Source organism: Colobus angolensis, unplaced genomic scaffold (genome assembly GCF_000951035.1).
Source record: "Colobus angolensis palliatus isolate OR3802 unplaced genomic scaffold, Cang.pa_1.0 Scaffold99, whole genome shotgun sequence".
NCBI classification, from domain to species: Eukaryota; Metazoa; Chordata; class Mammalia; order Primates; family Cercopithecidae; genus Colobus; species Colobus angolensis.
In genome coordinates, this window is record NW_012123931.1 from 2,329,737 (window position 1) to 2,351,650 (window position 21,914).

Here is a 21,914-nt window from a genome sequence, read left to right on the forward strand (position 1 = left end):
CTGGCCAACATGGTGAAACCCCATCTCTACTAAAAATACAAAAAAAAAAAAAAATTAGCCAGGCGAGGTGGCGAACGCCTGTAATCCCAGCTACTAGGGAGGCTGAAGCAGAAGAATCACTTGAACCCAGGAGGCAGAGGTTGCAGTGAGCTGAGATCATACCATTGCACTCCAGCCTGGGCAACAGAGCAAGACATCGTCTTTAATAATAATAATAATAATATGGTTTTAAAAGTTCACTCTGAGCTGGACACAGTGACTCATGCTTATCATCACAGCTATGCAGGAGCCTGAGGCAGGAGAATCACTTGAGGCCAGGAGTTTGAGACCAGACTGGACAATATAGCAAGACCCTGTCTCTAAAAAAAAAATACATATTTATATATATGTGTATGTGCACATGTGTGTGTATGTGTATATGTGTACATATATATATACATACATTCACATGTTTTTGTAAAAGATCACTCTGGCCCCTATTAGACCATTAGGGAGCAGGAGAGGCAGCAGAAGGGCAGCTTGGAGGCTGCTGCAATAGTGCAGGCAAGCCTAGTGGTTTGGACCCAGGTGGTGAGAGCATCAGATTTGGGGTCTCTTTTGAGGGGCTAACAAGGTTGTACTCGTGGATGGGATGTGGAGTGAGAGAAAGAGAGGAGCCAGGCATGAGTCCAAGGTGGGCCTGAGGTTCAGGGTGAGAGGAATTGTCTTTTCCAGGCTGAGAAACACAGGGAAAAGCTCATGTGGCTGAATGACTATAGGTACCAAGCACCACCACAGGGACATATACGCAGGTACAGGTGCACACACTGACAGGTACCCGCAACCATACAGGTGGGTCCACACACTCCAGGTACCAGACGCAGGCAGAGACTCCATCACCCCACCTTTGACTTCCCCACCTGACGCCCCAGCCCAGCCCCAGGGCCAGAGTCCTTTTTGGCTCAGCACTCACAAGCCCCCACCGAGTCTCAACATTTTCCTGCCAGCTCTCACTGCCCCCATATTATCTCCTGGAGTAAGGAGGCTCCTGACTGAGTTATTCTCAGAGACCAGAGTCCTGCTTCTTCCCCCAGCTCGCTGCCCATGGCCTCACCTGTCTAGCCCCCTCCTCCACAGAACCTGTGGAGGAACCAGAACCTGACCCCATGCCCCAGCCTCAGGCCTTCCAGAAAATTATCTCTCCACAAATATTTGCTCAGCACTCTCTGTGGGCCAAGCCGTCTGCCCTTTCACTCACTGACTTGAAGGAACACAGCCACCTCCACCCAATACCTACCACCTGCCCCTCCACGGCCACCTGCCCCTCTCCCTCCCCATTCCCTTCAATTCCCAGCACACTTGTGTTCACACTGCAGCAAGATGGTGGCCCCCGCCCTGCCTAGCCCCCCAGCCTTCAAAAGGCAGCCTGGTGCAGTGGGAAGGGCACGGCTCCAAGTGCAGGCAGACCTCAGCCCAGGCCTGCCACGGGGCAGCCGCGCAATCTCGCAGTGACTCAATGCCTCTGAGCCACCGTCTGCTGGAAAATGTTGACAACAGGAGTTCCTACCTTCCAAACAGTCATGGTACCAGCACAGAGTAGGACTGAAAGAATGGTAGCTCTTGTGCGATCAGGCCCACACAACCAGGCTGACCTGTGTGGCTTTGAGGATGCAGCCGGCCTGAGGCAGTGACAGTGTTGACAATCGTGAACTCGTGGCCACGTGTAATCGTGATAACCATCACTTGAGTGATGTTGGAGGAAACTGAGACTGAGTGATGACCTTACCTGAGGTCACCCAGTGAATCTGTTTATGGGAGGCATTGGGTATGAGACTGGGTCTCTTAACCTTGGGCTATGCTATCCTGTATATGTAACTATCAGTGGCCCAATGGACCCCTCCTGCCCTGGATGACAAGCACCATGACAGCCAGGGACCCCAAGGAATCTGCTCCCCATGGAGGCAGTGTGGCAACACAGGGCAAGGTTCAAGGTCTGGGGGTGGTTAGTTCCAGGCCCAGCTCTGCTGTCTACCCACTGTGTGGCTTTAAAGGGCTTGCCCAGTCAGTTTTCCAACCTATGAAGTGGGGGTACCAATATTCATAGCACTGTCTCTCCCCAGAGCTGCTCCAGTTCTACTCAGGCTGATGACCCCAGCTGCTCCTCAGTGGCGCTGGCTGTGCAGGCACTGTCCAGGTGATGTGTTCTGCTCATGTCACCCTCCTAACAGCCATCTGGAACTCCCCTCTCAGTGGAGAAACAAGCATGAAGCAGTTAAGAAACATCCCTACAGCAAGGCCGCACTGGGCAGGATCTGCACTTGGCTCAGTCACTCTGCAGTCCTGCCTCTAGGTGGTGAAGGGAAAGCAGCGGGGCCGGGGTGGGGGCTGCTGCTATCTGGGGGCAGCAGGGCTATATGGAGGAGCCTCATACTCCCTTGCTCCAACCCCAGAGCACTCCTGCTAAATGGCAGCAAGGGGGTGCAGGTCAGCCCAGAAGAGGCTTCAGGTGCCTCCAGGCTTCAGCCAGCCTCCAACACCCAGCCCTGGCACTGGCCATCTGCCTCTCAGCACAGGTGGCCCAGGCCTGGGTACTGTTTCACACCAGCCTTGGGTACTCCAGCACCTCCCTCGCTGGACCCCATTTCCTGGTGTGTAAAATGATGGTAATAATCTCTTGCACGTGGGGTGGTTGTAAAATAACGACCATCCGGTGCTCATCATGGTGGTGCCTGCACTGGGAGATGGTAGAATCCCCAGAGGCTGGGAGATTCCGAAGCAGTGGGACTCATACCCCCTTTCCACATAGAACCCCAAGAAGGCAGCCAGACCCCAGAAGAAACAGGGTGGCATGGGGTGTCTAAGCAGCACCCCAGAGCTCCCTGTGCTTGACCGTGAAGTGGGAGCTGTGGAATGATCACCACAGGCCCTAGAAAGGACCTCTGTCAGCCCCTTAGTACAGGGTAATGGAGGGAGCCCTGAGTGCCCAAGAGCAGAGAAGGAGCCAGACACACAGAGCCTCGGGATGGGCATCAAGGGAGCATGCAGGGGAAAGGCAGGAGCCAGGGCAAGATGATCAGAGGACCCAATGCTTACCAGGACCATGGCGAGCACCGCAGGCCCAACGGCAGCATCCAGGTCCAGGAGTTCTGCAAGAAGCAACCATAACAATGTGTGCCACCGGGTGGGCAGGGTGGGGAGGAGGGAAGAGAGCAGAGCACCAACAGAAAGGGGCAAAATCAAAATTAATACAGTTTAATTAAGTATCTACAAGACAAGACACTGTCAAGTCATAAACTGAACCCTTTAATGTGGAATGCAGGTAAATATTAATATGTATGATAGAGTGTAAGATTCAGCCTTTAAAATGCAAAGTGCTAGGGGCTCCCTAAGGTCTTCAAATGTGCCATCCCCAAAAGTTCTACACATCCCTGGGGAAAAAAGGTCCCCAAATTGATTTGAGATTACACTTCTACCATGTGGGGAATGGGGGAGGAAAAGAGAAATTCAGGTCAGATATTTAAAAAATGAAGTTATGTTCCTCACTCATATTCCTTTGTAAACGGAGCTCCTGAGTCACTGCAGCTATCACCGCGCAGCGCCATCTTCAGACCCTTCCTCCCTCAGGGCTGGTGGGACTCACTGTACCCTCTCACCCTTCACATTTCAGCTCTTGGGTTCACCAGCCTCCTATTCTTTCACTCCTCTAGAGGAGAAACCTGCCTCCCCTTCTTCCTTTGGCCCAAATGAGTTCATCAATGTGACTCTAAGGAGTGATGGCAGGGAGCTGGGTTCGAGTTCAGCCCCGCCAGAGATTCCCTGTGTGAATCTAGGCAGGTCCCATCTTCCCTCTGGCCAAGCCTTCTCTTGGTTGTGAAAAGGAATAAATGTTGCCTACCAGGGCTGCGGAACAGACCCAAGCCACAGCTATGGGAGATGGTAGATTCTTAAACAGACTGCATTGCACTGGGGTTTGACTAACAAAACAAAACCAAAAGAAAAAAAAGAGTTTGTGTTCAACTATGTTGAACAGAGCTGGGTTTCACAATCAGCCCTTCTGAGCTATGTCTGGGGGTAGTGAGGTTTGATTTTTCCCCATGGTCTTCCTGCCAGGGCTCACCATCTCCTCCTGCCCCAGCCAATGGAGAGAGGAACCAGAGCCAAACTAGTGGGGAAGCAGGTTGGGGTGGGTGGGGGAGCTGAGCAGGCTTGGCTCCTGGAGGCCTGAGTCAGCGGGCAGGCAGGCAGGGCGGGCCGGGTCCTCACATGCTTCGGGAGGAGATGGTGCAGGAATGTTCCTCCCGCCCAGGCCCTGCCCACCGCATCCTGGCTCCAGCTCTCATGGCCACTGCAGCTTGTCTCTAGATTGAGATGGGAGCTGCCTGGAGCTCTGCTGGATCAGTTCAGCCAGGGGCCTTCAGAGGCGGCCTGGCCCGGAGGATTGGCCCAGGGGAGGGCAGGGCCAGGCCACAGAGTCTGCCCAGAGCCAGGTACTGGACCCAGAGTATCCCCTGCCCCGCTGGGTGATAAGGCCAGCCACCACTGCTCCCTGGGCCTCAGGTGCCCACCTGTGCAATAAGGAGCTGAACTTGGTGAAATCTAGTCATCCCAATTGCATCCCTAGACCTCTCAGCCTGTGTGCCTGCACGTGGTACTTGTGACTGACTCTACTCCCGCTTGGAGACACCCCCTCCAGGGGTGGTGTCTCCATGCAAAGCTTTCCTGAATCTCTGACGACATGGGGGCCCTGGGAGGTCGTGCAGGTGCAGTCCAGGCACAGAGATGCTTGTGACACCTTTGCTCTGTGCAAACATGGCTTTGTGGCAGTGTGTGCCTGAGTGTGTGTCACTGTGTGAGGCTACGACCATGTGCATGGGACTGTGGTGTGGCTGTGTGTGACAAAGTAGCCACTGGTACTTTGAATGGATGGCAAGGCATGTGTGGATGTGGCCGTGAATGTGTAACAGCGTGTGGCAATATGACTGTGTGAGTATACAGGCATGCTTATGTGGCCTATGTGCCTGTGGGCAGGTATGTGACTGCATGTGCTTGTTGTGAGACTGAGCGATTACGTCCGTGAGTCTGTGAGTGTGTAGACACGTGGAAGACATATGGCTTTGTCGTCTGTTGGGGGGGTGGTACAGAGCAGGGGCCGATGGGGCCACCTGCCTCTCCCAGGCCTGGCTCTGCTCCAGCCAGTGGCGCAGTCATGGCCCAGTGCTTCATAGCCCTCCTGTGTCCAGCGGGTGACGAGATGCAGGATCCGAGGTCTGCCTCCATCCCCAGCCCCCACTTGTGGCCACAAAGCGGATTCCTTTTCCTGTACTGGGCCAAGACTGGTGACCAGGGGATCCCCTACCCTGGGCGCTGGTAGCTGCTCAGGGCAGAAAGAGAGGCCTTGTTTTCCACCTCCTCAGAGCAAAGCGAGGGAGGAAACGAGGCAGCTGGGTCCAGCTGAGTCGGGAACATCTGCCTGGCATGTGACGAGGCAGGCATCTGCCATCACCAGGATGCCCCTGACACTGGTCCCCCAATCTCTAAGAAAGGGGCTTAGCTACCCCAGAACAGCCCCAAGTTCTCCCAATACCCCCACCCCCATAGAGGCAGAAAGAAAAGAGAGAGGAGGGCCAGGACAGTCTCCCTCTTCACCACACACACATCTGCCCCAGCCCAGAGACCTCAGGATACCAGGAGCAGGCCTGGCATTATCCCAAGACCCCACTTCCTGATGCTTCTCCTACATCCAAGTCCCTCCTGAGAAAAGTATCAGACTGACAGTTTCACCCTGAGGATGGGAGGCCTGGGAGGTGGTCCCCTCTCAAGGAAGGCACACAGAGGACAACACTGTTCCCAGAGCAGGAAGCATGAGCAGGGGACTTTCCAGGCACCATGGGTTAGGAGGAGTATTCCCACCAGCCCTGCCCTGGCCTGGCCCAGCAGTCAGCGCTCAGAGTCCCTCTGCAGATGGCTACATGGAGGGCAGAGCTGATAAGAGGTTAAGGGCGGGAAGTTCCTCGGATGGGTTAGAAAATGGGGCAGGGTGGAGAGAGGGGAAAATTCCTCAGAAAGTCCCAAGTCTGACCTAATGTTGACCAAGGGCCAGAGGGACTCATTCCAGTAGTTCCTCTGAGGACTCTATGCCCTGAACAGGGAGTTCTGCCCGCCCCTTCCCCCACTGCACCTGCTGGACCTTCCCTATCTTCCTGCACAAGCTCCCTGGTCCCTGGCCTAGCCAACCTTCCCTGACGGCCTTGACCCCGGAAGCCCTCTCTCCACCAAGTCCCCATTGCCTCCAAAGGAGAGCCAAGTCTCAACCAGTACCCTCCCCTGCTCTGTGGATGAACAGATCCAAGGGCAAGATCTGCTCATCCTGACCAGGGCACCCCCAAGGGCACAGCCAGTATCCTCTTCAATTTCCAGTGTGGGAGCCTCTGCTGGGTTGGGTACCTAGGACAGCTTGGGGAAGAGACACAGCTTCAGAGTCCCCCACTTCTCTCCCGTGGACTAGGGCTTTTCAAGGGCAAGGCCAGGGCATGGCTGCTTGGGGAGAGGAGCCAACCATCTATTAAATTGTCCTGGGGCACAGCATCCTGTCCCTTCCTCATACAACCCTCAGCCCCAGATCACAAGGCAATACAGCCAGTCCCCTGGGCAGCACTCCACCCGTTTTAGAGACAACAGTGCGTTCTAGGGAGGGATGGATCCATCCGGGGGTCCACAGCCACCTCTAGCTCTTCCTGCCTGCTGGCACCTTCCACCAGCACAGCCCTCCCCCCAACTTTTGAGGTCCTGTGGTAAATTTGTGCCCACCATGACCTCAGAATCTCATCCAATGGCTCCCAGGAGCAATTAGGCCTCTATCCTTCTTCCGCCCTCCGCCTTTCTGAGATCCAAACAGAAAAAGTCATGCTTGTGTTATCTTAATTGTAAAAGGTTTATCAAGAAAAAAGATTCAAGCAGCAGTATCCAGGAGGAGACCATGACCCCCCCGGGGGCAAGGAGGGCAGTGGTGACACAGGTCAGCACCCCACAACAAGCTGCTGGATCACACCCTGACCTGGGTGGGGAGGAGGCAGTAACCCCTCAGGGATGTAAACATAGGTCAGAGACAGCACAACCCGACCCAGAACCGGGGCCTGCATTGCAGTGAGGCAGGCAGAGAACGGGTGGGCCTGGAATCCCTCACACGGGTGGGCAGGCAGGCAGGCAGGCCCCTGTCTTTTTCCTCTTAGGTTTCCCATTGTGCAACAGGAAGGATCTGGGGAAGACAGTGCCAAGGAGCCCAAGGACCCTGGGATCCTGGGTTTGGACCTGCTTCGAGTGTGGGGAGTTATTGCTGGTGAACTCAAATATACAGTCGCTTTTGAGAGTCTTCTCCAGGAAGGTGTCACCAGGGATCTGGGGCCCAGGGTTTATACCTCAGCACCTTGAACCCGAGGAGGGAAGGATGCTGCAATGGTCTTCTACCCGAGAGAAGCTGGGGGCCCAAAAGTGGAGGGTAGTCAGAGGCCTACAGGAGGGAGATGGCCTATAGCCCCCTCCTGCAGGGGACAGGGTGATGCAAGGACAGCCAGCAACATGGGAGCAAGGGAGATCCCTTCCTACCATATAGGCCAGAATCCCCAAGGAAAGCGCACCTAACTTGCTTGGAAAGTAAGGGAGAGAAGAGGGAGATGACTGCATGCCTCCATAACTTTGCCCATGCTGTTCCTCTCCCCTGAAAGTCCTTCTCCCCAAGTACTGTCTGGCAGGCCCTTGTCATCCTTCAAAACACTGCCCGAATGTTGCCTACTCCATGGAGTCTTCCCTGACCAGTGGAATGCTGTGGTCCCTTCTATGAGCTTCCAGAAATCTCTCACTTAACCATCAGTCATACTGCATTGCCTTTGTCTATGTCTAACCCTGACCTTCACTGAGGACTCCTGAAGAGCAGGCATGTTACAGCCCTGGGTGCCCAGAGTCCGACCCAGGGGTGCAGCAGGCCTCGGTGTCTGCTGAATGGATAAGGCAGCAGTGGTCAGGTGAGCAAGCAAAATAGGCTCTAGGGGAGGCTGAGACCCTGGTCTGACCTTCACTGACTAACCGGCAGCCCAGGCCTTGGCCTTGAGGACTCCTGGCTCCATTCTCACCCCTGCTGTGCCCCACTTCTAAGGAGTGGGGAATTTCCCAGGGGTACTCATGACTCCTTGAAAGCTCCTTCTCCCAGGAGGCAGGACAGGCCACTTCTCTCCCCAACTGCTGACCCCTCCCCCAGCCACTGCTGGTATAGGGAGGTTGGGAAAGTGGGGTACACTGCAGTGACCAGGCCCAGGGGAAGGAGGGGGCCCCGGCACACGCAGTCAGAGGTTGTCATACATGCGCAGGGTCTTCTCCAGCTGCTGGCCCACCCGCTGGTAGAAGAGGATCTGCTGGCGCAGGTAGTTCTGCATCATGTGCTTGAAGTCGAGCTCACGGCGCTGGTGGAAGTGGTTCATCTCGGCCTGCAGAGCGAAACCCACCACGCGGCAGCGCCTGCGAATGCCATCTGCCTCGTCCTGTGCCATGCGGCCCTCGTCACTCATGCGTTGGCTCTCCTTCACTTTGGCGAAGGCGCCTGGCATAGGCAGAGCAGAGGACAGTGTGTTAGGGCTCTGATCTCCACGTGCTCCCTATACCCTTGAGGGCAGACAGCACCCTCATCAGTTCAACTCGGACCTCACTCCTGAGCCCCAGACCCACATTCCAGCCACCTGGGTGTCTCTGCCAGGACATTCCCCAGGTCCTCACCCTCAGTATCTCCTAAACCAAGCACATCATCTTCCCTCCAAATTTGCAGTGTCACCAGTAGCCCACACGTGACCAATCACAGCCCTGCTTGATGGACTATGAGTTCAATAAGGATACAGCCTGTCCTCAACCTCTCTGTGTCCCTGGTACCCAGAACAAGGCCTGGCCCACAGCAGATCCTGATATAGGCCTGCTGAACTGATTCAACCCTGTCTATCACTGGACTGCCACAACAGTCCCCTCACGGCTCCCTGCCCTCTGCCCCAGCCTCTGACAGGTTTTCTGCAGCATCTAAAGAGGTCTTCCAAGCTGGGTACCTTTCCTGGCTCTCCACTACCAACAGATCAAGGTCCACACCAATCTGCCTGGCCTGGGGGGCCCTCACCTCTGGAGTTGGCCCCTACATGCATTCCGCAGTGACCCCCATGTTCATCAAACTCACCTGGCTCTTTCCTACCTTCCTACCTCTGCCCCCTGGATTCCTATTCATAATTCATGGTCCCGATCAGGTGCCACTTCTACACTGGAGCCTCTCCCAGTTCCCCTGACAGAATGCCTCCCCCATGTCACCTATGCCCTGGCTCCCCACCCCCACCCCCATCACACTTATGATTCTAAAGCAACTCTTCAAAGGCTACCTGGTGTATCTCCCAGACATGCACGCCCTGTTCCCTCCTCATCCCAGCCCCCAGGGAACTAGAGGAGGTTGTGTAATAACCAGGTGACAGATGGGGGGTGGAGATGAACCTGAGCAGAGGACCCAATTTAGAAGAATCTGAATGAATGAACAAGCAGTTGGTGAATGAATTTCAGTTCTGAATTAAAAGGGACTTGACTGATACTGCCTTTAAGCCAGTAGGGACAGTTGCTGGGAAGAGAAGGAAGTTTCCCTGTGCCTGGCACTCAGTCACCGAGGGCTACAGGGAATCCACCATGCAAAGAAGATTAGGAGGTGGGAAGGTTGGCACTGAGGACAGCACACCCCTGAGCACTTCAAACGCACCCACTGCACACAGATAGCATGCTCAATATCCATGCTTTCCCACTTCTCCTCTAAGGAGGGCTCTTGAGGGCCGTCTAGATGGTATTCTCTTCACTCCCTGACTGAAATTGTCCAGTGCTTTCTAAATGCATTCATTGAGCACTTACTGTATATCAGGCCCAGGGCTCTACATGCTGGGAATAACTCTGGATGCTTTTAGAAGGGACAGCATCCATGTTAGTTGACAAGTATATGGCTAATCAGCTAATAGCAGCATTTCAGGCAAACAGACTCAAGTTCAGAGAGTCTCAAGGGCTGCTCACACAGCACCCAAAAGAAATCTGCAGTCCCCACCTCCCAGCCCACTCAATCCTTCTGCCACCTTCCCTGGACCACCTCCTGCACCATCTCAACAGCCCAGCCCTGGGGAGCAGAAGGGGGATCACCCCAAGGCCCAGGATAGGACCCAGAAAGAGACATCAGAGCTGGAAAGGCCCGAAAGGTCAGGTGTCCGACCCTCAATTCCACCTCCACCCTGCTACTGTACAGAGGAGGCCAAGGCCCTGAGGGGCAGGAACTTGCCCAGAACTCCCAGCCTCTGTCCTGTCTGGTCCTCCACAGCTGGGGGTTGGACACCACTTCTGTTGCAGGGAGTACATGCTAGGTCCTTCAGGCATATGTGTGGGGCCCCCAGACATTGGACACAGGGATTCAAGAAGGTCCCAAGGAGTAGGAAGAACCGTAACAAGAAAGGTAGAAAACAGCAAGGTAAAGAAACTGCAGTTAAACTTTCACAGAAGGAACCCAGCTAAAGGGGAGATACTGAACTAGCCTGGATTCCACCTGCCTGAGAAAGTTGGCACAGTGGAAGTGCACTGTAGACTTTTCCTGCCCATGGCCTTGAAGGAAGGAAAGGTCTCTTTTGCTAATGAGGAGCCCAAAGAGTAAGAATGAACCCATTGCAATGGTTAGGTATCCAAAGACAGGCAGGCGGCCAGGGATGGGGAGCAAAGGCCACAGAGGTCGGGGGGAAACAGAGGCCCCACCCTACTCTCTGTTACCCCTCCACCCTGTGACTCAGCTCTGGGGCCAGGACCAGCTAATGCTAATGCACCCCACCCCACAGGCTGGGAGTCATGGCTCAGGCCTGTCCAGCATCCCCCCTACATTCTACTTAAGAGTTAACCTGAGAGCTGAGGACCCAGGAGGACCTCCTGCCTCAGCACTCCTCTTACAGGCTGGGTCCCAGAAATGCAGAAAGGAGGGTTGGAGCCCACCACCTGCAGAGTCCCAGGGATATTCCCTAAGCTCCCACCTCAATCCATCTTGCCCCTACCTCTTGGAGATAGCTAATATCCACCCCAGGTTGGGGGCAGGAGGGAGCAGGAGGTCTGAGTCTTAGTCCTAGCTATGTCCTCTCCAGCATGCCACTGCTCTTGCCTGGGCTCCAGGTCTCCCCACTGCCCAGTGGGACAGGTTGCACTAGATGTGATGCTGTTGACAACCTCTCATACAGTATAGTGCTTTAGAGTTTCCACATCTGTAAAATGGGATAATAATAGTACCCGCCCTATAGTATAGTTCAGGCTTAACTGAACTAATATGTACACAGTAGAAAGGAGCGCATCTGAGATAGAATAGGAGCTCCAGATGCTACATGCTATGGCTTGAAAACTACTTTTCTTTTTTTTCTTTTTCTTTTTTTTTGAGATGGAGTCTTGTTCTGTTGCCCATGCTGGAGTTCAGTGGCTTGATCTCGGCTCACTGCAACCTCCGCCTCCCAGGTTCAAATGATTCTCCTGCCTCAGCCTCCCAAGTAGCTGGGATTACAGGTGCCCGCCACCATGCCTGGCTATTTTTTTGTATTTTTAGTAGAGACAGGGTTTCACTATGTTAGCCAGGCTGGTCTCGAACTCCTGTGATCCGCCCACTTTGGCTTCCCAGAGTGCTGAGATTACAGGAGTGAGCCACTGAGCCCAGTGCAAACTGCTTTTCTATCCATGAGCTCACAGCAACTACCTTCAGGTGGTAGCTCACAGCAGAGTATTATTCTCTTTGTTTACGCCTAGGGGGGTGCGGTAGAGGGAGGGCTAGATGATGGCTCAGAACCCAGAGGCTGAACCCATCTGTCCCCGAAGCAAGAACTTGTCCCTACAATGGCCACTTTGCCTTGACCACGCTGTCCCTGTGGCCCCTCCATGGATGCTCTGTGGTCCTGGGCCTATCTCTAGCCCACGGGACCAGTGAAGGAGCACCCAAGCCTTCCTCCCTCCTCTTTCCCCTTCTGGCTCAGCTCTCCATCCCTGGGGATCCCCTCCCCCATCTGGGGGGCACAGTAGAAACAGCCTGGGCTGCGGAGTCAGACACATTGGGTGCCAGCTCCTGCTCTGAGGCTCATCTGCATTGCAGCACCTCATCTGTAAAACGGAGGTGACCACATTGCCCTCCTGACCTGTCATGAGCCTTAGGACCAGCCCTGCTCTTACTGGCTCTTAAGTTGGGGGGCCATAGGTCCCGGCTTGCCCTGGACAGTCCTGGACACTTTCCCCTTGTTGTCCTGGGATCACTATTGCTAGGGCCCCCTTTTATGCCCCAAACTGCCTATGGTTACCCTTCTCTTAGGAGACCCCTGGATTGGGCTACAGGGACTAGGCCCGTGGGAAGACCAGGCTCCTCTCAGCTCCAGCCAGGGTTTATGTCCCATTTTATTTCATTTTATTTTATTTTTTTTGAAAAGCATACAAATTTGTTTAATGTAAGTTTCACATGACATGGAGCCCTCCTAAAGAAATGAAGACCCTCAGGTCTCATTTTGTTCACCTAGAGACTGAGGGGAGAAATCTCTCCCAAAGTCATGTCAGATGCAAAGTTTGTCCAAATCCTGGTCTCCTGACTCCCACCTAGGCCTCCACTGTCCTTCCTCCCATACACTTACCACCCATTCAGATGTCCAGACAAGCTGGACAGAATCCTTGGGGCCCAGGACGCAACTGTTCTTCTCCTTTCTGTGAAAAGGGCTCCACCCCTAGGGCCAGCATAGGACCCCCTCCTTATCACCCCCATTGGGCTGTAGTCCCCAAAGCCTGTCCAGTTCTGTCTCAGTACCCCCTCCCTAACTTGCCCCACACCACAGGCCTGGGAGGAGCAGTGCAGAGCCCAGAACTCAGAGTAAGCCAGAGGGGGCTTGGCTCATTGGTAGCGTTCATCCTGGGAAGGGAAGGAGGTGGGCTGGCCTCTGCTTCAGGTCAAATGCGTCAGCACGGAGGACAGTGGCCCCTGACTCTTAGAAACACCTCAAGTAGAAACTCAGAAATGGCCTCTCTCAGTTCGGTCTCTCTGCCCAGGGTCAGAAAGCCCAATCTGGCTTCCCCCTCAGCCTGGGAGGCCCTGGTGTTCTTCCTGGGTGTGGGACTGACCTAATGCCCTCAGCTCTCTTCTGGGTGGGGGTCCCCAGCCACTACACGGGAGCATCTGTTTAATCATTGCGCTCCCCTTCCTGCTGCCTGCGCAGGAACAAGCCATCTAAGGAGCTGGTTGAACCAGCCTTCCCACTTCTGCTCAGGGAGACACCTGCCCCAGTGGGCCCCCAGCAGGCCTGGCCATCTCCCCTGCCCTACTCCTGCCCCAGAGCTCAGAGTCAGAGCTAAGGTGTCATTCTGCTTCTGAACCAGACCCTCCCCAGGAGTCCCTTCCCACCCACCCCCTCGAAGACCTGACCTTCCCTTGTTTTACAGACCAGGAAACTAAGACCCAGAGAGACAAAGGCACTCCCCAGGGATGCACAGCAATGTAGGGGCAGAGCCAAGACTAGCACTCAGGTTTGTGTTTCCTGGAGTTCAGAGGAGGAGGAAGAAAGGTAGAGATGAGAAAAAAGAAAAAAAAAAAAACAGAAAGAAAGGAAGAGGATATAGTGAGGGGAGAAAGGAGGCTGGGAGCTGGAGAAGTTATAGAAGTCAACCTCTTGGTAAAGGAAAGTAAGGCCAGCTTACCCCAGGCCGTCCCTGGTGGTGGTGGGTGACATGTTTCCTGTTCCCCAGGCTCAGTCCAGAGGTCCGCCTCCTGGCCCCACCCAGAGTCAAACTCCCCACCAAGCCAGGCCTGACCTCAGGGCCCAAGGGCCAGGGAGCCAGCTCCACGCCCTGCATACGAGTTACCCAGCAGCCCCAGGGAGGATCACACCTCTCTCCTGACATCTGCCCTTCTAGCTGTCCCCAGGACTCAGGCACCTGCTGGGGCAGTCACTGGCTGTCTCCTCAGGCAAGAGAAGCCAGGCTTGGGAAGCAGGAGTTGGATAGGCCATGTGGGCAGTGCCCTGGACCCCTGATTCCGAAGCACTGGTCCAGCCAGGGTGCCCCTGTGTGACCCAGGATGAGTCATTTCCCCGGCAGTTCCTTGACAGCCCCAGCAGTAACAGGCAGAGGCCCATCCTGTCCCTCCCCCACAGAGGGGGTCATGACAACTGAAAACACGGCTAGGCTTGGGAAGCGGCTAACATGGACGTATCCTTGGGGAGGTGGCAGGAGGAAGGGACAGTCACAGCCGGGCCACAGGCTGTGCAACCACTCTTCTGTGGACACAAGCTCCTTCATCCGCAAAATGGGGACAGGGATCTTCCTGCACACAGACAAGACGCTCATAGAGAGAATACACAGTGGTGAGAGTAACTTGCAAAGCTGCAAAGGTGGGGAGGTGAACTTGCAAGGGGCAGAAGACAGGCCCCCACTCTGAGCTCTTGTTATCTGGGTTGGGTCTCTGTCTCCAAAGGGCCTACCAGCTCTCAAGGGCAAGGCCTTGGGCCTGGTCATCTGTGTGTTCTCAGAACCCAGCATGACACCATGCATGATGGGTAAATGAGATCCAGAGAAAATGAATGAACTGACAAGAAGGTAAATATCAAGCTCCATGAGGACAGAGACCAGGCCTGTGCACAACAATATTCCTGCACCTAGAAGCACATTTGCACAGACACAGAGTTGATACTCAACGTGTTTGTTTGTTTGTTTTAGAGACAGGGTCTCACTCTGTCACCCAGGCTGGAGTGCAGTGGCACAATCAGGCTCACTGTAGCCTCAACCTCCTGGGTCCAAGTGATTGATCCTCCTACTTCAACCTCCCAAAGGGCTGAGATTACAAGCATGAGCCACCGTGCCCAGTCCAACACATTTGTTAAATGAATGATTGAGACAGAGAAATAAAGATAAGTTGCTCCATTCTATCCAGGCCATCCCCATCTCCCCAGGGCCCAGCAGAGAGTCTTACCTGGCTGCACTGGGTCTTACCTTTCTGTAGGTGGATGATGTCAGGGAAGTTGGAGAGCAGGCCCTGGTAGAGAGACAGTGTGTCCAGCATCTGGAAGAGGTCATTCTTGGGCTGCTCAGCAAACATCTCCCCGATGGCTTCATAGGTACGGCCCGTGTGAGAAATGGCACTGTTGAGGGCCTCAGAGCAAAAAGGGGGGTCCATCTGGAAGGAATAACTGATGGCCTGGAAGGCACTGCCCAGCTTCTGGAATTCCTTGCGGAAGCCCCCCACGTGTTTACGCACCAGCTCTGAAGCCACAGTGCTGAGCTGCAGGACGCTGTCGTCCATTTTCTTACTGAAGGCCTTGAAAGTGTCCACACGATCTTCCACGTCCTGCAGGTCCTGGTGCTCGGTGGGGATCTGGAAGGTGAGCAGGAAGCTGGCACCCACCATCTCATCCTTCTCCGCCCGGCGTTTGCCCATCTTCCACTGCTTGTCATCTAGGCAGCTGAGGAAATGCTGGAAGCCTTCATACTGGGAGAGCACAGGGTGGCTGGTCATGTGGTCCATCCAGAGGATGAGTCTCCGCTTCCGCTTTTCAATGAAGTCCTCCTCGAAGCGGCCTGTGGCCTGCTTCTCAGGCAGGTGGGGCACCGAGATGACAGTGAACTTGTGTAGCAGGCGGTTATAGAGCCAGTCAAAGTGTTTGTAGCGCCGGTAGACAGGTGAGGCAGCATGGGTGGGTGTGAGCTTGTAGGAGATGTAGCTTTTGATGCCCTTGAACTTGGTCTGTTTTGTGGGGTCCTCCACAGAGCAGGCAAATGGGTGGGGGTTGGCCTTCCACTGGGGGCCACGAGGGCCCATTTCAATGGAGTATGTCTCAGCGATCTTGGCCATCATGGGCACATCACCTAGGATGAAGGCCTCCACTCCAGAACGCACAAAGCATGAAAAACGGTTGAGGTTACGGCCCACCACACTGCCTCGCTTGGCAGATGCCAGGCTGTCCTGCCGCTCCAGCGGTGGCTTGGGCCGGAAGGCCATGTGCTGGCTGGGGTAGGCACCAGGGTAGGAGAGGTTGAGGGGAGGGTGCCCATTGGTGCCCAGCCCACCAGCCCGTGGCTCCTCCACCACTGTGCATCCATCGTCCCAGTCATCCCAATCATCATCATCATCATCCTCAAAGCTACCCTGGTTTGAGAGGAAGACACTGCCCCCACCACTCCTAGCTGGGTTGGCCACACTGGGGCTATTGTACAAGCTCACGTGGGCCCCTGGAGAGCCTGCAGGGCTGCTGGAGTAGTCAGCATGGTTGGTGCTGATGCCAGAACGGACGATCTCCACATAAGAGGCAGGAAAGAGCCCTGTCTCCCCACGGCTGTTCTGGCCCTGCAGCCAGCCATCCAGTGAGATCTCGCTAAAGATGACCAGGTCCTCATCCTGCTGGATGCTAATTTCCTCCTTGTTCTCACTGTGAAAGTCATAGAGGGCTCGGCCTTTCAGTGCCATGTTTGGGCTGGGTGGTATAGAAAGATGGGAAGGAGAGGGTCCTGTCCAGACCCGGGATGCTCACAAGGGAGTCCAAGAATGCACTCGCAGCTGAATGGCGCTTACACAGTTCAATCTCTCAGGTCCTAAGGTGGGGTCTCAGCACCCACAGATGCTGTCCAATCTCCCGCTCTTCAAAGCAATGTCCACAGCCCAGAAACTGCCCTATCAGGTCACTAGGCATATGTTTGTGAGCAGGGAGGGCTCATGTCCACAGTCTCCTCCTCCCTTAGCAGCCTCTGGGGGATTAGAGGGGAGTCTCTCCTAACTCCTACTCCCAGAAGAAAAGTCAAGTGACCTGGAGAAATCTGCCCTGCGAGGGGAAAAATTCGACACTTTCCACTGGAACAACGTTCTAAAATAGAAGAGACTCACTCGGAAACCACCATTCCAGAAACCCGGGCAGGGCTCGGCTGTCCCTCTGGCTCCCAGATTCTTTTGGCCGCTCTCGCTTTGGGAGGCTCTCACATTCCTCTGCAGATCTGCCCCTTCCTCCTTCCTCCTCCTCTTGCTCCTGGGCCACTGGGTTTTCAAAAATCTGGAAAATCCAAGAGGGGCAAGGAGAAAAGCAGCAGCCGCCTGAAGCGAGTCCAAGGGTGGATGTGTCCGGCTTCACAACGAGCCAGGCCGGGAAAACAAGGACTGAGGCTTACACAACAGGCCGCCAACTCTTCGACCCCGGCTGCGCAGCCGGAGCCCCCGCCGGCTCGGGCGCCCTCTCCCCGCCCCAGAAGTGGCCAGTCTCAACCCCGGAGGAAGGAGGGGGCGCGACGAGGCGGTCGGGCGACTTCTGGCTAGTCGCTGAGTGGTCTCTTTTGTTTGCCTAATTCCTCAGCAGTTTCTGAGACTGACGCCGACCCTGCTCTGAATCCCAGGAACCTCGTCCAAAGGTAACCCCAGCAGAAACCAGTTCCTCACCCGGGACTTACGACCCCCGACCCCCACCCTCGCGTGCACGCACACACTCAACAGTTTGAAGTTCGGAGAGTGAGCTCCGGCGAGCAGATGGCGCGGCTGGCCGTCTGTCCGTCCGTCCTCCGCTCCGCCCTGCGGGGCCCCGCCAGTCGGGGGCGGGCTGCGCCCCCAGCCTGCCTTCCCCTGCGCTCGCAGACCCTCCGCGCCGCCAGAGAGAAGGCAGCTCCAAAACAAAAACGCGATTCCGGGAGGTGGCGTCCCGAGGAAGGAGGGGATCGCCAAAGGGGAGGTGAGGGGTGGGGAGAGGGAGGAGGGAGGGGGAAGCAGGCTGGAGAATCGAGCAAACTCCGCTGCACTTCCGTGCGTCCCGGCGGGGCAGGGACGGCCAGCTCCGCCCTCCCGCGGGCCCGGGGCGCTGCAGCCGAGCCCCCGCCTACTCCTCCGCGCGGCTTCCCATCTGGCCAGTGCCCTCGCTCCCTGGCGCTCAGTCCCGGAGGCAAGAGGGAGGAAATGACCCGGGAACTAGGGAGCCCGAGAGCCTCCGGGGCTGGTCTCTGGGACCGCCGCCTCCCCTGCTCTCCCTCCGTCTGTCTGCCCTCGCGGAGAGACACCTCACGCCCCCGTGGTTGGAGCGCCTGGCGGTGGAGCTTGCCAGCCACCGCTGCCTCGCTTCCTGGACTCCGTCATCCTCCTGCCTTTTCCGTGACGCAAATGGAGTAAAACTCCGAAAGTTTGCAAAGCGTGGGGCTGCAAGGAGCACCGCGCCAGAGCCAGGATGGGGAGATCGGGCGGGGTGGGGAGAGGTGCGTGGAAAGCCGTGCCAGCTGGGGTTGGGGAGCAGAGTCGCGGGCTCGCCTTCCCACCTTCCCATTCCCCACTCCTGCTCCGCAGGGACGGGGTCGTGGCGCAGCTCGGAGATTGTTTTCCGGAGGGGCAGAAACGGCCTGCGCGTTCCGGGCATCTGACCTAAGATACCGACAGCTGAGGGTGCAGCACCCTAGCCAGATAGGGCGACCCTGCCCTGGGCGACTAGCTTGGAAGGAGGGAAAGACACTACCCTACACCTGCAGCGACAGGGAACAAGTCTAGGTGCCACCTGGTTCCGTGTTGCTTAGTGCGGCAGCGGGACTGGATGTTCTGTACTAGCCAGGGGCAGCAAGGAGAGAGGTGGTCAGGTAGAGAGTCTTTGAGAAGAAGCAAGTGGGATCTGATCCTCAGTCAGCATATCTGGAACACTTTGGGCACTGACTCTGCTAGGCACTGTGCTGGGCACTGGGGAGTACACCACAAGTCAGTCGGGGTTCCTATCCTGGGGGGCTTACAGTCCACCCTCTCTTGTCTTTAATCAATCCATTCTCAGTCATTCATTCAGCCAAGTCATGCACTCAAGAAACATTAACTGAGTACCTACTCTGCACCAGGCCCCTGAGCTACAAAGACAATTAAGACATTATCCTTATTTTCCAAAAGCTCAGATGTGTTGTGACAAGTAGACAAATGCTCCCTGCCCAGTGTGACTAGTTAGTGCCATGAAAAGTGCACATGAGGATACCTACTCCAGCCTGGGTGGAGCAAGGATCAAGGAAACCTTCCTGAAGGAGGAGGTGCCTAAGATGAGGCAAAGGCTTCAGGAGGACCCCCTTTCCTGGCTGTACCCTGGAGTCTTGTCTACCCTGTCCAGCTAGATCTTCCCTTCATTCTCTCTCTAGTCACTTATTGCAGATTAACTGGTACAAGGTAGTTCTGCTAAAGATGGATACCTTTGGCTGTTTTGAGGGACATGGTTCCCAGACCTCTGGCCCCAAAACCCAGTTTCACTGGTTCAGTGAGTGCATCCGACTAGCTTTGCAGGTCTGGCATTTGACCAGAATAAAGGCCTATGTACAAACCCCAAAAGGTTAGGTATTAATTTGCACAGCGAAATAAAACTGTCAAGCAGAACTGAATTTCTGCATCAATAGATCAAGACAGTTTGGGCTAACCCTTGGGAAGCCCAGTTACCAGAAAGTTAGCTCAGTGAGTCCGGAACCTCCAAGAGGGGAAAAGGTATGACGAGTCTCTTAGTCAAGTAACCTTAAAACCTTGTTTCCTGTCATGGGGCAGCCTTGATTCTAAAGACACAGTTCCTCCTAGCATCTCTAAGACTGAATATACGTTTTCCCCACATGCTTTTAGGACTCCTCTTCCCTGTGATCTATCTTCTATCCACATAGCCTTTTTCTAAACTGAGTTTAACAATAGCATCAGGGCCGGGTGCAGTGGCTCACACCTGTAATCCCAGCACTTTGGGAGGCCAAGGCAGGTGGATTGCTTGAGCTCAGGAGTTTGAGACCATCCTGGGCAACATGGTGAAACCCCGTCTCTACTAAAAATACAAAAATTAGCTGGGCGTGGTGGCATGTGCCTGTAGTCCCAGCTACTCAGGAGGCTGAGGCAGGAGAATCACTTGAACCTGGGAGGCCAAGGTTGCAGTGAGCCGAGATTGCACCCGCCACTGCACTGCAGCCTAGCAACAGAGCAAGACTCCATCTCAAATTTTTTTTTGACTCCACTTTCCCCACCAGCTATTGCCCCATTCCTCTGCTCACCTTTGCAGCAAAATTCCTTGAAATAACTCTCTCTCCTAAGTGTGTCCAATTTCTTTTCTCCTGTTCTCTCTTTAAATCCCTCTAGCCAGTCTTTTACTCCCACACTCCACTGAACTATTCTTGTCAAGGTCATCAATATCCTTGGTGTTGCTGGACCCTAATGGTATTATTCTCAGTCCTTCTCTTATTTAACTTTATTTAGTAGAGAAACCCCATCTCTACTAAAAATACAAAAAATTAGCCAGGCGTGGTGGCAGGTAGCATTTGACCTGGTTGATCACTCCTTCCTCCTGGATACGCTTTCTTCATTTGCATTGGAGAGAACATACTCTCCTGATATTCCTTCTACCTCACTGGTTCACCTTCTTCTCTCCAATAATTCTTTTTTTTTTTTTCTTTTTTGAGACAGAGTCTTACTCTGTCGCCCAGGCTGGAGTACAGTGGTGTGATCTCGGCTCACTGCAAGCTCTGCCTCCCGGGTTCGTGTTATTCTCCTGCCTCAGCCTCCCGAGTAGCTGGGATTACAGGTGCCTGCCACCATGCCTGGCTAATTTTTTGTATTTTTAGTAGAGACGGGGTTTTGCCATGTTAACCAGGCTGGTCTCGATCTCCTGACCTCGTGATCCGTCCACCTCAACCTCCCAAAGTGCTGGGATTACAGGCGTGAGCCACGGTGCCCAGCAAGCCTCCAATAATTCTTAACATTAGAGTAACCACAGTAGAGTTGTCCTCTTGTCTTTTGTATCCATAGGCATTCCTTTGATGATCTCATCTAGCCGAATGACTTCAAATACCACTCATTCTAGTAATGTCCAATTTTTAAAATCTCCAGCCCTTTTTTAAAAAACTCCTAACTCATATATCTATTTCTCCTTGACATCTCCCCCCAGAAGTCTAATGAATGCCACCAACCCAAAATGTCCAAAATTGAATTTCTGAACCAGGTGTGGTGGCTTATGCTTGTAATCCCAGCACTTTGGGAGGCTGAGGTAGCAGGATCGCTTGAGCCCAGGAGTTCAAGACCAGCCATGACAACATAGTGAGACCCCATCTCTACAAAAAATTTAAAAATTAGCGGCCGGGTACAGTGGCTCACATCTATAATCCCAGCACTTTGGGAGGCCGAGGTGGGCAGATCACCTGAGGTCAGGAGTTCGAGACCAGCCTGGCCAACATGGCGAAACCCCGTCTCTACCAAAAATAAAAAATTAGCCAGGCGTGGTGGCAGGCGCCTGTAATCCCAGCTACTTGAGAGACTGAGGCAGGGAGAATCGCTTGAACCTGGGAGGCGGAGGTTGCAGTGAGCCGACATCACGCCATTACACTCCAGCCTGGGCAAGACTCTGTCTCAAATAATAATAATAATAATAAAATAAAAAATAAAAATTAGTCGGGCATGGTGGCATGTGCCGGTAGTCCCAGCTACTCAAGAGGATCGCTTGAGGCTGGAACGTTGAGGCTGCAGTGAGCCCTGGTTGTACCACTGCACTCCAACCTGGGCAACAGGGTGAGACCCTATCTCAAAAACAAAAACAAACAAAAAACATAAGTGTCAATCCTTTGCTCAAAACCCTGAAGTATCTGCCTCTCAACATAAAAGCCAAAGTCTTTTCAAGGGACTACAAGCTCTTTAATCTCTTCCTCTCCTCCTTGCCCACTCTGCTGCAGCCAAAATAGCTTTCTTATTCTTCTGACATGCCAGGCACATTCCTGTCTTAAGGCATTTCCACTGTTTCCTCTTCCTGAAATGTTCTTCCCCTAGATATCTACACATGGCTTAACCCCTATAAAATATCACCTTCTCAGTAAGACCTACTCTGGGGCCAGGTGCAGTGTCTCATGCCTGTAATCCCAGCACTTTGGGAGGCCGAGGTGGGTGGATCACAAGGTCAGGAGAT

General features: G+C 54.4%; 2 protein-coding genes across 4 annotated transcripts in view; one reads left to right on the top strand and one right to left on the bottom strand.

Moving 5' to 3' along the window:
* Nucleotides 1-6,891: 6,891 nt before the first annotated feature.
* On the bottom strand, nucleotides 6,892-17,656 carry SNX33 (sorting nexin 33). 3 transcript variants are annotated; one of them, XM_011932866.1, is made up of 3 exons: nucleotides 15,269-17,656; nucleotides 15,004-15,046; nucleotides 6,892-8,569 (listed from the first exon to the last, which is right to left on the bottom strand). In XM_011932866.1, the coding sequence occupies exons 1-3, from the start codon at nucleotides 16,472-16,474 to the stop codon at nucleotides 8,316-8,318; spliced, it is 1,503 nt and encodes a 500-aa protein (XP_011788256.1). In that variant the 5' UTR covers nucleotides 16,475-17,656; the 3' UTR covers nucleotides 6,892-8,315. The 3 variants fall into 3 exon arrangements, with proteins under 3 accessions (XP_011788256.1, XP_011788257.1, XP_011788255.1); XM_011932867.1 differs by lacking the exon at nucleotides 15,004-15,046 and having other exon boundaries at nucleotides 6,892-8,070; nucleotides 15,227-17,656; XM_011932865.1 differs by having other exon boundaries at nucleotides 15,004-17,656.
* The window catches only part of IMP3 (IMP3, U3 small nucleolar ribonucleoprotein), an 8,042-nt gene continuing 2,998 nt past the window's right edge, over nucleotides 16,871-21,914 (top strand). Inside the window, exon 1 of the mRNA XM_011932864.1 lies at nucleotides 16,871-17,717. The gene's annotated coding sequence lies outside the window, so the exon portion shown is untranslated. The remainder of the gene's footprint in view (nucleotides 17,718-21,914) is intronic.